General features: G+C 43.7%; 1 protein-coding gene across 2 annotated transcripts in view; it reads right to left on the reverse strand.

Moving 5' to 3' along the window:
- Window positions 1-1,341: 1,341 nt before the first annotated feature.
- HMGCS1 (3-hydroxy-3-methylglutaryl-CoA synthase 1) overlaps window positions 1,342-15,267 on the reverse strand; it is a 32,138-nt gene continuing 18,212 nt past the window's right edge. For both annotated transcript variants that reach the window (XM_001506325.5, XM_007667143.2), the window contains 6 exons: window positions 10,659-10,827; window positions 10,058-10,228; window positions 8,118-8,224; window positions 6,191-6,316; window positions 5,631-5,794; window positions 1,342-3,029 (listed from right to left, as the gene is read on the reverse strand). In XM_001506325.5, coding sequence (XP_001506375.1) covers window positions 2,943-3,029; window positions 5,631-5,794; window positions 6,191-6,316; window positions 8,118-8,224; window positions 10,058-10,228; window positions 10,659-10,827 — 824 coding nt within the window. In that variant the 3' untranslated portion in view covers window positions 1,342-2,942. The remainder of the gene's footprint in view (window positions 3,030-5,630; window positions 5,795-6,190; window positions 6,317-8,117; window positions 8,225-10,057; window positions 10,229-10,658; window positions 10,828-15,267) is intronic.

Genomic DNA, 15,267 nt, shown 5'->3' on the forward strand with positions numbered 1-15,267 from the left:
CCAAGCGCTTAGTACAGTGCTCTGCACATAGTAAGCGCTCAATAAATACTATTGAATTGAATGAGAATTTTTTTTTTTTAAACAAGCAGGAAGAAACCATCATTGCCTGTGCATCCTCTGTTGCTCCCCAAGCACAGACCTCAGAATATGCTTCCAGCAGATGAACCACTGGTCCAGCATATCAAATCGATAGTATTTACTGGGCACTTACTGTGGGCAGAGAAGTGAACTAAGTAATTGAAAGAGTATAAGACAGTTGGTAGACATTTTCTAATCCCTGCCCACAAAGAATTTACAGTCTAGCTTGACACTACAGTGTGCAAGGTTCAGATACAAGGGAAGGGCAGTGGGGTTACCTGGAAGGGAGAGAAAACTTGGCTTGTATGGTATCTTAAAACCCCAGACTCTCTTCATTAACTATGGAGCCAAATAGAGAATCATAGCAAAAAATAGAACTGGAGAACCAGCAACTTACAACACGAATGATGCTTTCAAATGAGGGTAAGAGTTGAAAAGGCCTAGACTAGACTTAGAAACCATTTGCTTATAACTCACTTTAGATAGATTTAGGGTGTTTTCTCCACCCCTTACTGGGAACTACTGGCTTCTAGCTAGAGGTTGGATGTGAAAAGCAATGAGATTCTTCAACAATGTTGGCTCCAAGCTACAACTGGGAGGCTTTGAGCAGCAGCGATCTGGCACGAACCACCTCTTCCCTCGCTTTAGTGGCTTGGCTCCCCTGTACTCAATCGTATTTACTGAGTTTTTACTGTGTGAAGGGTACTGTACTAAGCTCTTGGGAGAGCTTACTACAACAGAATGGGTAGACATTCCTTGCCTATAAGCTTACAGGCTACAGCATGGATATGCAAGAGATGGGATACCTCCCGCCTTTTATTCTTCACTCTTTCCGTGCTCCTTTGTTGATGACCGTGTGTTTATCACTTCTCACTAGAAAGATCTACAAAACTTAAGTAGATCAGGGACACACGAAGTACAAAAGACAAAAACCAGACCACACTTGAAGTTGAGAGGAAGAGTTTCCCCTAGCAAATCCGACAAATTACGAATTAGGTAGAATGTCTAATTTGTGTATTTAAAATTGTAATTCCAAATGGGCAGGCAGCAACACGACGGATGCACATCTTACAAGTATGTACATTTATATCCTGGATTTAAAAGTGCCACTGGAAGCCATGTCAGGAAGAAGTGAGATTGGCAAGCATTTGATTAAGGACAATAGGGGTAGCCCATCGTGTTCCCCATTTCAGCTCCTTTCGGGATGGGATACTTCTACTCAAGATTCACAGAGATCTGAACAAACTACACAAGTGGCAGAAATATTTCTAAAACTTTTATTTCAAAGTTGCTCTCACGATTAATGAGATGGATGGGGTTAATATTCTGTGCCCAGCGGATCTAAGGGCTGTCCGTTGCCGGCAACAGACTCAACCATCTCCCGGCACACAAGTTACGCTACTCATACCGTTTTTTGAGTCCACGATGCTTGCAAATGCATTTCATGCACCATTTTTCATCAATCTTCAAATCAGAACATACATTATTCATCTACAAATGTTAAAATGAAGTCATTTTAACATACTGAGACTGTACAAATCAAAATAACTACCAGTTAGACTAGAGTATTTTACAAACACATTACACAATGCCTTGCAATTTGTAACATATTACATTTTATGTCATTTGTGCAAGTATTAGATAACTGAAACTTCACAGAATTTAACCGTAAAATAAAGTTAAAAAATTTAGTTCTGTACATTAGTTCCACTACCTATGAGTATTTTTTTTTAATTTTTTATTTTTTTTACAGCCTCACAAGGCTCATGTCATAACTCAGCACAAACTGGGCCTGAAAAACTGCCAAACCTAGCTCCTCATAGTTCTCAAGTATCTGCAATGGGAAATAGAACAAAGGCTAACACAACCATCTTTTACCCATATCGTTGGATATTTACTGTTTCAATTCAACATGGGTGCAGATTATCAGTTCAGGTTGGGCCTTGAACACTAGACTACCAGCATTAAAATATGCCTGGATCTTGAAAATGTTTTATGCAAAACAAAACAAAAACCCCAGGAGTAAAGGATTTCAGGCTAATGGAAAGGTGGTGGAAAACCCCACCTCCTCTCACTCAAGATAAGGTGCAAAAAAGAACTGCAGCAGCATAGACTTCGAGTCTCAGCCGTGCCACCAAATAAACCATTAAGGAATAATCAAGGAGCAGCAGAGCAAGGACAGGTACAGACAGATGCACAGACAGACACACACAACTTCTACGATAGGGAAGAAATGGGGTGATATTATTTTTATGCCATTGAGGAGTCTGATCAAGACAGATCAACTCAGTTCACATAGGCTATTATAACAATAACTTCTGGTCACTACTGAGCTGGGTCTTGTCCAAACTGCTCAACTCTTCCTTTAAAAGGGAATAGCAGAGTCAGGACATTTCTGGCCCCACCATTTTCAAGTTTTATCATCTATAAACAATATTTAAAGGTACATATTTCCTGGGCTAGGAAGACTGTGCCAAGTTTTTAGCAGTTTAAATACGTTATCATATAAAAAAAAGTTGAAGAGGGAGAAAACTAGCACCTCCCTTCTTCTGCTCGGAGCCCAATTCATTTTATCACACTAAAATGCCAAACCTCATTTACAAATAGCCGCCAGAGGTATGAAGGTTTATACAGAGCCCTTAATATCTTTCCAATTTTCATGCTTTAGTGTTACATAACCACAACAGGAAATGTCAGCAACTGAACAGAAAGCCTCTCAGATACGATAGCTCATCAAGCTCTAAAAAGTCACATCAAAACTTCAGCATACATAAACCCTTTAAGTTTTCCCAACATACCCCACCCTGTCTCATTTGCTCCCTTCCCCTCCACCCCATTAAAATTTTCCACCTCACAGAGGTGTTTTAGTGCTCTCCGTTGCTAATGGCAGCTGCTTCTGGTTCTGCTGTTGCAGGAAGTCTTGGCACTTTCTTAGCAGGGCTTGGGATATGCTACAAAGAGGAAGGAAAGATACTGTTATAAAAGTCTTCTAATTTGTTTGCTTTCCAGCCACAATAATCACTTAACTTTGGTTAAGTTTGTACATTTCTAAGCAGAGTGGAGCTGAAAATTGAATGACCTACAAGGAAGCAACATGACCTAGTGGGAAGAGCATGGGTCCGGGAGTCAGAGGACCTGGGTTCTAATCCTGGCTCTCTCACCTGCAGCGTGACCATGGGAAAGTCACTTAACTCCTCTGGGCCTCAGTTCCTTCATTTGCAAAATGGGATTCAATATCCATTCCCACTTCTATTTAGACTGTAAGCCCTGTGGGGAACCTAATTATCTTCTACCTACCCCCAGCACTTAGTACAGTGCTTGGCAAATAGGAAACACTTAAATATCATAATGATTATTATTACTATAAGGAGATGAAAAGCTGTAAAACTCACGTGGGCCACTCTCTCACTGATTTTTCCAAATACCTAGCTAATACAGGGCTCTGCAAACAATACATGCTATTGACGATCACGTGCTGGGCCAGCAAAAGAAAGAGTGAATCAGGGCTTCTGAAAAGGGGATGCTGGGGGTGCCCCTACCAATTTGAGGACAGAATCTCCAAACGTGTCATGGATGGCAGGGGGGAGAGATTGCTAATGGGCCCAGAATGGGCTAAGCTTTCTTATCTAGTAAGCCCCACTGGCTGGAAGTGCATCTCTCCTTGAGGCTGGAGACAACATTTACCCAATTACATTTATTAACAAGGTTCCTAAATGGCTCACTCCAAGCCAATCAGTCTATACAATCACTCCAAGCTCTCACCTCTCCTTAAAACTGCATACTATAAAGAATTAGGGGATTTTTGAGGATGAAAGACATCTGAGCACAGGGGAGGAGACTATGATGAACCAAAGGAAATAAATTTCCCAGTTTGGGCTATCCACAGAGCTGGAATCTTCTTAGCAACCCTTGGCTTCCCTAACAGCAGGCCTTCATGCTGTTCAGACATTCTGTTTTTCCTACGCTGAAAATGATGGCCACATAGGAAGGAAGAGTTTGTGTCATATGGATGGCTGCCAGGAGCTAACAGTTACCTTCCACTTAGGATCACCCATCAAGCTCACTGCCCTTAGCCCCAGCCCTATAGTGGGACCATGATGGCAGACCTGACTAGTGGGAACCAGAAAGTTCTCCTTGTGGGTCCCAGCATCGAAAGAGCAGGAGACATAAGCCTCCGTGTGCCCGAGGGGACTACAAGCCCCCCGAGGGACATAGACCCTATCTAATTTACACCTGTGTATTCTTTCCCAGGCTTCAGAGTTCGGAGCACTGTACAGCAAGCGCTTAGTACTTTTACGACCACTGGTGATTAGATTTGGAAAGGGCAACAGAAACGCATAGCAACGCAAACCCCCTTTTGGTAGGAATTCACTGTTAAATCAAAATTGGGAATCCTACATCTGGAAGGGACAAGAAGTCAAAAGGCCTAGCTCCCTGCTCTCAGGAAGGTGAAGGGGGGACTGCGGTAAGAGTCTCCAGGTAGAGACCCCACAGACTCTCATTTCAGTGGTTCATAGCCCCTAAAAGTCAAAGTGTTCTTCCTTATTTCCGAAAACATCTCTTCTGTCATTTTAGTCATTTCCTCTTCCTTGATTCTCTGGTTATTTTCTTCCCCTCGAAAGTCTTATAGGATAGTTTTAAATCCATCCCTTCCTCTCTTGCACCAAAAATTTTCTAAAGTCCCCTCAAAACTTTAAAGATAACCTCAAAGAGTCTATTTACATTCCATCTATGCCCTTGGATCTGTACCCTTTCGGCATTTGGTATTCCCCTTTGCCCCCACAACATTTAAGTTATAAAAGATACAGGGGACAGGTCTCACCATGGCAGAATACAGTGGAAGGATTTACTTCCCAGGTCTTTCCCACAGGTAACTATGTCTTTAAGAACAACAGGCATATAAGAGTGTGCCCTGAGAGTCAACTGACCAGAAACTGAATAGGTACAGGTGCCTATCCACTCCTCTCCATTCTGTTACTTGCAGAGTTTGTTTCTGCCCTATCTTGAATTTCATTCTGCTTTGTACCCATGTCTATTTGCTCAAGTTCTTCTAATCGCTATACCACTCTTGCATCGTGTGAGCAACCTTGCCCAATTCAGCACTGTTTAACAAGGCTGAGGAGCCTGGCTGAGGCTCTGTCTACATTGGCATTCCAGGGCCAATCTCTACAGCACCTCACCACTAGGAATTCCTTGCCCCTGAGCCACTGATGATTATGAAGCTGGTGGAACTCAATAATCAACTCTCTCCTGATAACAGAATGGTCACTCTCCCACCTGGTCAGGGGGACTCACATTGGGACAGAACCAAAATCTTTACTAAAGACTAGGCACAGAGAGAAGCAATGGTTTTCATCCGTGTGATCTCCCACTATTACCAAAGGGAAGTGAATGGTTTGAGTCTTGTGAGAAAACTTTTGAAGTGCATTTGATTTTATCTTTATTTTGGTAATAATTCTAGTATTATTATGGCAGAGGTACCCATTTTAGTGGCCTAACTGTTGTTCAGGCAAGTTTTGACCTTAGGACGCACAAGAAAATATTCAGCTTACCTCATTAGTGATGCTGGCGTGCGCAAGACCTACTCCTGCATCTAAAGCACCATCATTTGGCAAGGGGCGTCGAGCATATGTCCTCCTGTGCTTTTCATCCACTCTGACAAGGTACCAGGTCCCCTCGAAGAGCCCATCCACTGAACTCTGGGGAATGTAATTGACTGGAAAAACAAAAAAGTTGAAATTATGCAAAATTTAAGACAGTACAAGCTCCTCTGGTAAATGTTATTTGTATAACTGAAGTTACTTTACATAAGGTTTCACAAAAAAGGAAGGATTTAAGGTAGATTCAACATGAAAACTGTAATACACTCAGTCCTCCTAGAACAAGGGACTGTGTTCTTGACAAATCTCACTGGAAGGAAAGGTCACATTAGAGTGCAAATGCACCACTGTTTCTCACCTCATGTTCTATCCAGGTAGACATATTTACAGTTCTTAATAAAGCCCTATTCAAAGAGTGTAGTGGAAACACATTTTTACAGAAGAATTGAGTGTATTTTTTGCATATTCCAAATAGATTCTTTAGTGAAAGCATAAACACTCCAAATGTTTACCCAAGTGATGAGTTTCCTCTCTTAGCTTCATATTTTCAGCAAAGACTTCTGGTGCAACACAGGTTCTGGAGTCAAGTCTTGACTTAAGATCACACAAACTAGAGGTTATTTTATCCAGGGAGGAACCTGCAACAGATATGCCCAGAAATAAGCCACAGGAACAGATGGAGAAAGTATCACCCAATTTGGAATATATGCATGAAAAAATTAAGCCTCTACAGACTGCCACTCCGGGATCCTGCACTGGCTGTCCTCCACATCACCAAGACACCTCCATCCTGACTGGATTCTCACCACCCCAGGGGTCAGAGAGGAGCATCTGCAGCCTGATGGCACCTCTACAGAACCTTGGGAAGACTGGACAGCTGCTGGAGTGCTCAGTGTAGCCGCAGCTGTGACTGTGGACTCCATCACCTTGCCCCCTCCTACCTCACCTCCCTTCTCTCCTTCTATAGCCCACCCTGTAGACTCCGCTCCTCTGCCTCTAACCTCCTCACTGTGCCTCATTCTCACCTGTCCCGTCGTCGACCCCTGGCCCACTTCCTACCTCTAGCCTGGGATGCCCTTCCTCTTCACATCTGCCAAACTAGTTCTCTTCCCCCCCTTCAAAGTCCTACTGAGAGCCCACCTCCTCCAGGAGCCCTTCCCAGACTGAGTCCCCCTTTCCCTCTGCTCCTCCTCCCCTCCCCATTGCCCCTACTCCCTCCCTCTGCTCTACCCCCTTCCCCGCCCCACATCACTTGTGTATATTTGTACATACTTATTATCCTATTTATTTTAATGTGTATATACAGCTATAATTCTATTTATCTATTTTGATACTATTAATGCCTACTTGTTTTGTTGTCTGTCTCCCTCCTTCTAGACTGTGAGCCCATTGTTGCTTATGGACTGGTCTCTATCTGTTGCCAAATTGTACTTTCCAAGCGCTTAGTACAGTGCTCTGCACCCAGTAGCACTCAATAAATATGACTGAATGAATGAATGTGGACACAACCACGAGGAGCCCAAAATTCTGCTCCTTCTGCCACAGACCCCAGTGAGCTTTATTTCTGTCGGTGTTTTTAGGTTTCTCTCTCCCTTTGTGTCTGTCGCCAGTCCTTCTCCCAATTTTTAAGCTGTGAGCCTCTCAAGCAACAGGGATTGTGTCTAACTTCCGACACCTGGATTCTCAGTACAGTGCTCTGCACACAGTATGTGGCCTTTTAGGGAGGTGGGGACTCTGGGCCATTACTTCATTATGGACTTGGGAAAGGGCCAGCAGAGAAAAGAAGCAGGTGGACTAAATGTCACAGATATAAAACGACTGCAGGCAAAGTACATCAATAACAAAAGAGTGGGGAGAAGCCCGACCAAACCAGTCAAGCTTCTCTAGGGATGTTTAATAAAACTAATTAGCATTCTCTGATACTCTCAGAAGCAGTATCGCCAGGAAGGCGACCAACTTGGGAATCCTGGGTTCTAATCCTGACACCATCACTTGCTTTGTGTGAAACCCTAGGCATGTCACTAACTTCTGGGTGCCTCAATTTCCTCAACTGTAAAATAGGGCTTCACCATCTGTTCTCTCTCCTACTTCCAGATTGTTAGGCTCATGTGGGACAGGGATTGCGTCCAACCATACTATTCTGTATCTACCACAGTGCTCGGAAAATACTAAGCACTTTACAATGGCCAAATAATTCTCTCTACCTTCACTTTTTAAGAAAAATAATTTGAACAGAAAAATCTTTCATAGAAGTGACACCCAGGCCCAGCTTTTTGTACTTCCCCAATTCTGACTGCCCTCCCCTACATGCACTCATCGTATCCCACTTCTCTACTATGATAGTAGAGGGAAAGAAGTGTTGTAATGACAAGTCTGCCTGTGGTGACGAAAGTGAAGCCAGTTTCACGAACAGCCTAGGAAACTACCAAAATCTCTTACCTGGTGTGGCATCTTGAGTAACTTTAAGAGAGTACAGAGTAGCAGCAAAACCAGACCCATAGGAGAAAACACCAATCCTCTGTCCTGCCAGCTGCTGAGGGGAGTACCTGCGTAACAGACAAAGTTGTTAGCTAAAGGCTGAGCTCAGGGCCACCTAAGTTGTATCGACAATAGCGGACCACATGACTAGAAGTCCATGTGGGACGTGCATTTTTTTAAGCAGCATGAAGCCGTGGCTTAGTGGATAGAGCACGGGCCTGGGAGTCAGAAGGTCATAGGTTCTAATCCCAGCTCCGCCACATACCTGCTGTGTGACCTTGGGCAAGTCACTTCACTTCTCATCAGTTAACTCATCCGTAAAAGGAGGATTAAGAGTAATCGGGCATTAAGCCCAATGTGGGACAGGGACTGCGTCCAACCTAACTTGTATCTACTTCAGCGCTTAGAAGAGTGCTTGGCACATATTAAGCACTTAAAAAGTACCATTATTATTTAACTGAAAACAATGAAGTATAATTGTGTCGGCTACTTAAAACTATGAATTTTTTTTAGCAGTAATAGGTTACCAGCCTAGTGCAAATCATTGATCACTTTTAATCACATCAATGAGAGAAGCAACATGGTGTAGTGGATAGAGCACGGGGCTGGGAGTCAGAGGTTGTGGGTTCTAATCCTGGCTCTGCCATTCATCTGCTATGTGGCCTTGGGCAAGTCACTTCACTTCTCTGTGCCTCAGTTACCTCATCTGTAAAATGGGGATAAAGGCTGTGAGCCCCATGCAGAACAGGGATTGTGTCCAACCAGATTTGCTTCTATCCACGCCAGTGTTTAGAACAGTACCTGGCATATAGTAAGTGCTTAAATACCACAATTTTATTATTACTACCTACTAGAGAACTGTAGGAGGTATCCAGCTGTGGCACATCTCAATTTAGAATAAGCACTATTGGCCTAGTGCTCATGTGAGATAATTGGGGGAGGGGGGGCCGGGGGGCAGTGGAGGAAGAGTAGGGACGGGAGAGGTGGGGAAGGGAAGCACTGCACAGGAAAGCACTGTATTTTAAAATACATAATCACCTCTACTTTCCTCCCCTTTTATTGCCCAGTAGCACAGGGATTTTCTTCATACCAATTTAAGTTCTAAAATTTACATCACCTTGCAGGGAGACTATGATGCAGAGACTAGTGATCTTTACATTTACAGCAGTTAAAGAAGCTCCAGAGGGCAAGGTGTGGTGTTTTTTTTAATAGAGTATTTATTAAGCGCTTCCTATGTGCCAGGCACTGAAATAAATAATAATAATAACTGTGGTATTTATTAAGTGCTTACTGTGTGCCAGGCACTCTACTAAGTGCTGGGGTGGATACGAGCAAATCGGGTGTTAAGCGCTGGGGTAGATATAAGCTAATCAGGTTGGACACAGCTCATACAGTTTTAATCCCCATTTTATGGATGAGGTAACTGACACAGAGAGAAGTTAAGGGGCACACAGCAGACAAGTGGCAAAGCCAGCATTAGAACGCAGGTCGTTCTGACTTCCAGGCCTGTGCTCTATCCACTAGGCCATGCTTCCTCAGTTGTATGTTGTTCAGTTTCACTGCTCCTGCTAAAGAACATTTCATCTTTAGAAATATTACTGTAGCTTTTTGATCCAAGGCCAGCAGTAGTTTTGCACTTTGCTAGTTACACTTAGACTAAGAAAAAGGACTATGTGAAAAAGGCGAGGGAAAAAAAAATATGCCTCCACCCAACTCAATTAGGTCCCTGTCTTTCCATCCTCCTCACCTAAATTAGTGAGTTTGAAGGGAGGATTTGAGGGGAGCAGTAGAGGCTGGCTATTGGGGTGACCCCCTCAAGCCATAAAATGGTTCCTTCTGATTCCGACTGAAATTCTACACCCTCCAAGGAAGTGATTTGAGACCGAACCTACGGTACTTACTGTGCTAGAACAGAAGCAAGGGAGCCATACACTGACGGAGTGTACATGTTTCCATTCTGATTAGACACAAGAAGAGAAGCTTTAGTTTTCTGATTAAAGAGCTCAGCACTAGCCTTCATAAACGCCTTTTCCACATCTCGATCGAAGTATGTGTCTTCCAACTTAACATCCCTAAAAAAGCAAGATTTAGAAAGCTGGTAAGCTATTATTCAATGTGAAGCCTTAGAAGGTCACTACCCTTCAGAAACCCTACTGCTCAGGGGGTGGGACCCCAGTGTTTGGTGCTTCAATTGTTTGAAAGAGCCAACAAATTATTTTTGTGAGTGTGTCTGGAAAGGGTGGGTTGGGGATAGAGTCTTCTCTCTCCTCTAACAGTGGAAGCAGTAGGATAAGGGCCAGGAGACCCTGACTGTCACTGAAGGAGGGAATAGAATAATTCAAATCTAACAGGTTGAAGTTACCTCGTTGAAGTCTACAAGGCTGGTCTACTGGAAAGGTAGTACCATACTTAAAAAGAACTAGCAACAAGCTTCTAGAGACAGTACCGGAATATAGAAGGGGGAAAACAACAAAAAACAAACAAAACTACAATAATTCTTACCCAAAGGCTTCCAGGCCATTATACAGTTCAGTCTTCATGTCTTTATTTTGGCTACTTAGGAAGTCATTCAGCAGTAATCGTGCTAGAGATTTCTGAACAAGTTTACAGTAGGGTGAATGAAAGATCACAAAGCCAAAATCATTCAAGGTAAAATCGCTATCATTTCCCTCTGAAACAGAAAAGCAAAACATTATGGCATTTAGGCAGTAAGTCTTCAATGGAGTGGATTCTTTCTTTTTTTAATTTAAAAACAGCTTAGGGGAAAAAAATTATAACTACATTTTTTCAAGATCTAACTGTAAAAATAATAATAATACTAGTACAGTAACTTGTCACTTTCCTGGCTCATTCATTCATTCAATTCAATAGTATTTATTGAGCGCTTACTATGTGCAGAGCACTGTACTAAGCGCTTGGGATGAACAAGTCGGCAACAGATAGAGACAGTCCCTGCCGTTTGACGGGCTTACGGTCTAATCAGGGGAGACGGACAGACAAGAACAATGGCAATAAATAGAGTCAAGGGGAAGAACATCTCGTAAAAACAATGGCAACTAAATAGAATCAAGGCAATGTACAATTCATTAACAAAATAAATAGGGTAACGAAAATATATACAGTTGAGCGGACGAGTACAGTGCTGTGGGGATGGGAAGGGAGAGGTGGAGGAGCAGAGGGAAAAGGGGAAAATGAGGGTTAATCTGCGGAGAGGTAAAGGGGGGATGGCAGAGGGAGTAGAGGGAGAAGAGGAGCTCAGTCTGGGAACGCCTCTTGGAGGAGGTGAGTTTTAAGTAGGGTTTTGAAGAGGGAAAGAGAATCAGTTTGGCGGAGGTGAGGAGGGAGGGCGTTCCGGGACCGCGGGAGGACGTGACCCAGGGGTCGACGGCGGGATAGGCGAGACCGAGGGACGGTGAGGAGGTGGGCGGCAGAGGAGCAGAGCGTGCGGGGTGGGTGGTAGAAAGAGAGAAGGGAGGAGAGGTAGGAAGGGGCAAGGTGATGGAGAGCCTTGAAGCCTAGAGTGAGGAGTTTTTGTTTGGAGCGGAGGTTGATAGGCAACCACTGGAGTTGTTTAAGAAGGGGAGTGACACGCCCAGATCGTTTCTGCAGGAAGATGAGCCGGGCAGCGGAGTGAAGAATAGACCGGAGCGGGGCGAGAGAGGAGGAAGGGAAGTCAGAGAGAAGGCCGACACAGTAGTCTAGCCGGGATATAACGAGAGCCCGTAGCAGTAAGGTAGCCGTTTGGGTGGAGAGGAAAGGGCGGATCTTGGCAATATTGTAAAGGTGAAACCGGCAGGTCTCGGTAACAGACAGGATGTGTGGGGTGAACAAGAGAGACGAGTCAAGGATGACACCGAGATTGCGGGCCCGAAAGATGGGAAGGATGATCGTGCCATCCACGGTGATAGCGAAGTCTGGGAGAGGACCGGGTTTGGGAGGGAAGATGAGGAGCTCAGTCTTGCTCATGTTGAGTTTTAGGTGGCGGGCCGACATCCAGGTGGAGACAACCTGGAGGCAGGAGGAGATGCGAGCCTGAAGGGAGGGGGAGAGGACAGGGGCAGAGATGCAGATCTGCGTGTCATCTGCGTAGAGATGGTAGTCAAAGCCGTGAGAGCGAATGAGTTCACCGAGGGAGTGAGTGTAAATGGAGAACAGAAGAGGGCCAAGAACTGACCCTTGAGGAACTCCAACAGTTAAAGGATGGGAGGGGGAGGAGGCGCCAGCAAAGGAGACCTTCGAAGCTTCCGCTACGAAGAGTTGCTTCTTACGCTGTCCTCTGCTACTTCCGACTCTGTCGGGATTGTTTAGCCACTCTATCTAAAGAGGCTGAGGTTTCACCATGAGGTCAGGCACGGTGAGTAGAATTTGGTGGGTGGTGAGGACTCCGATTCATATGACCCTGAAATTAAACGTGTCATTTCCCCAACCAAAACAAAGCGCTATTGGCCTTGGAGAAGGGGTCTCTGGCAGTCTTGGGAACGAGATCGACAATTCTTTTTCTGCCCGATTATACACTAGCCCGGGTCATCTGGGCCTTTTGCGTGTGACAAATATTAATACCGAAGAGGATTTCTAGAAAATACGGGCTTTTTGAAAGACAATAAACAAATTACACTAGAAGCGTTAAGATGGGAGTTGTGCATTTTCTGCATGGTACCATATATCCTGTAATTCAAATTTATTTTCTTTCCAAATTCCAGGGTCTTCTTAAATTGTTGCCACTTGTTCTTCTGCACTTTGAAAATCTTGGACAGTCCTCCCAAAGCTTTTTCTAAAACACTAACTGCTTTGGATAAGATTTTCTCCCAGTCATTTGAAAGTCTAGGTAAGGCTTGTCTGATGTGATAGGACTCCCACAATTTAAAATAATGTTGGTATTTGTTAAGCGCTTACTATGTGTAGAGCACTGTTCTAAGCGCTGGGGGAGATACAGGGTAATCAGGTTGTCCCACGTGAGTCTCACAGTCTTCATCTCTATTTTACAGATGAGGTCACTGAGGTACAGAGAAGTTAAGTGACTTGCCTATAGTCACCCAGCTGGCATGCGGCGCAGCCATGATTAGAACTCACGACCTCTGACTCCCAAGCCTGGGCTCTTTCCACTGAGCAACATTGCTTCTGGGTGCTTTCTCTCCTGCTGCAACTGACAGTCTGGGAAAATGTTTCTTACGTGACCAGCCGTAAGAGTGGAAATAAACATGAGGAACTGGGGGCATAAAAATAACTTTTATATTAGCTCTGCGATCTTCAAGTGAGGGTACGCTGTCCAAAAAGAGAAGTACCTCTTGCTTAGGTTATTTGCAGCACAATATTTCAACTTCCGGACAAAAATAATCACCAAATGAATGTTGGAAGAGGGACTTGGTCATCTAGGTTTTATTTATAGCTCACCCAGTTACAAGTAGCCTTGTTTTACAGGGCTCTTCAAAGCCTTTGGATTGTCCAAGTGGTAAACTAAGAGTGCTCAGATAAGCGTTAAGTCGGTTGGCTCTTTGGAAACCATACATTTGGTTCCTAGTTTAAAGATCTAGGGGGCATTTCTTTTCCCTAATACAGGAACAGTGTGTAAATACTGAAGACCCTCCTCGACCCCAGACTGTTTTCTTATACACAAAAGCTGCTTATCAGCACTAGTGGTTCTCCTTGAATGGCAGGGTTTAGGGTGAATGGAAACGGGCCATTTAAAAAAAAAAAAAAGTTATCCCTTACATGAATTAAAACGTAATACAAACAGTAAGGTTTGTTAAGAAGTGCTTACTGTGTGCCAAGTAGTGTACTAAGCCCTGGGGTAGATACCAATTAATCAAGACTGAACACAGTCCCTGGTCCACATGGAGACTGAATTCCCTCCTCCCCTTTTTTTTTTTTTAAAAAAAAAAAGGTATTTGTTAAGCACTGTGTGCCAGGCACTGTACCGTACTAAATACTGGAGTAGATACAAGATAATTATGTTGAATACAGTCTACATCCCACAGCCTTAATCCCCAATTTATAAATGAGCAATCAGGCACAGAGAGGTGACTTGCCCAAGGTCACACAGCAGACTAGTCACAGAACTGGAACTAAGATACAGGTTCCCAAGCTCATGCTCTTTCTACCACAGAAGGAGCATGGCCTAGTGGATAGAGCTTGGTCCTGGGAGTCAGAAGCACCTGGGTCCTAATCCCAACTCTGCCACTTGTCTGCTGTGTGACTCTGGGCAAGTCACTTAACTTTTCTGTGCCTCAGTTACCTCATCTCTAAAATAGGGATTAAGACTGCAAGTCCCCAATGTGAGACAGGGACTGTGTCCAAGTTGATCAGCTTGAATCTACCTCAGCACTTAGAACAGTGCTTGACACATAGAAAGTAACCATCTGGAACATCCATTTTTAAAATCCTAATGGGGAATTCCATTTCAGTTCAGGAGTCCTACTCAAATCACTTACTTTAGTATTTAAAAGGGTTGGAATTTTGTTCGACTAAGTTTCATTCTTTTCCAGTATGGTCCATATTATTGATCCAGGAAAATTCCCCATTTTAATGCTTACCTGCTTCAGTTTGCTAATAAATCCAACTTCAGTTCCAGTGTCTAACTTTTTCAAACTTTTTTCCCCTTTGGCTCGAGAAAAAGGATCTCTGACTCACAAAGATTTAGGGTAAGGGTTAATTTTGAATGAGAGATAACGAGCATGAATGTACTTGCCACTCTTGAACCTGGCGTAAACCTATAAAAACCCTGGCTCGACTTGCAGATAACATGCACAACGCTGCCACGCTTGAAACTGCAAAGAGCCCAATGGAGTTGGAGAACAGAAAGCGTCCGACACCTGTTTAAAGGGCACTGCATCAGCAGTAAACTGTACAGGTGACGGACCATCTGAATAGTAACATTATCAGTTAAAAAAAAGCAAAGCAATCTCAAAAAGACTAGCCCTGCTGAACTTTTTTTTTATTTGCTCCCAGTTTCTTTTCACTGAAAACCTGCAAGACTATGTTTTTCCATAAAGGAAACCAAGTTAATCTTGAAGAGCATGAGAAATTCTCTCAAGTTTTTTAATTCGGGGGAGGTCCCACAGACATTGAAATGTGCCTACGTTTGATTTTTGTGAACCCTGAAACCCCAAATTTT

This window comes from Ornithorhynchus anatinus, chromosome 3 (assembly GCF_004115215.2).
Source record: "Ornithorhynchus anatinus isolate Pmale09 chromosome 3, mOrnAna1.pri.v4, whole genome shotgun sequence".
NCBI lineage: Eukaryota > Metazoa > Chordata > Mammalia > Monotremata > Ornithorhynchidae > Ornithorhynchus > Ornithorhynchus anatinus.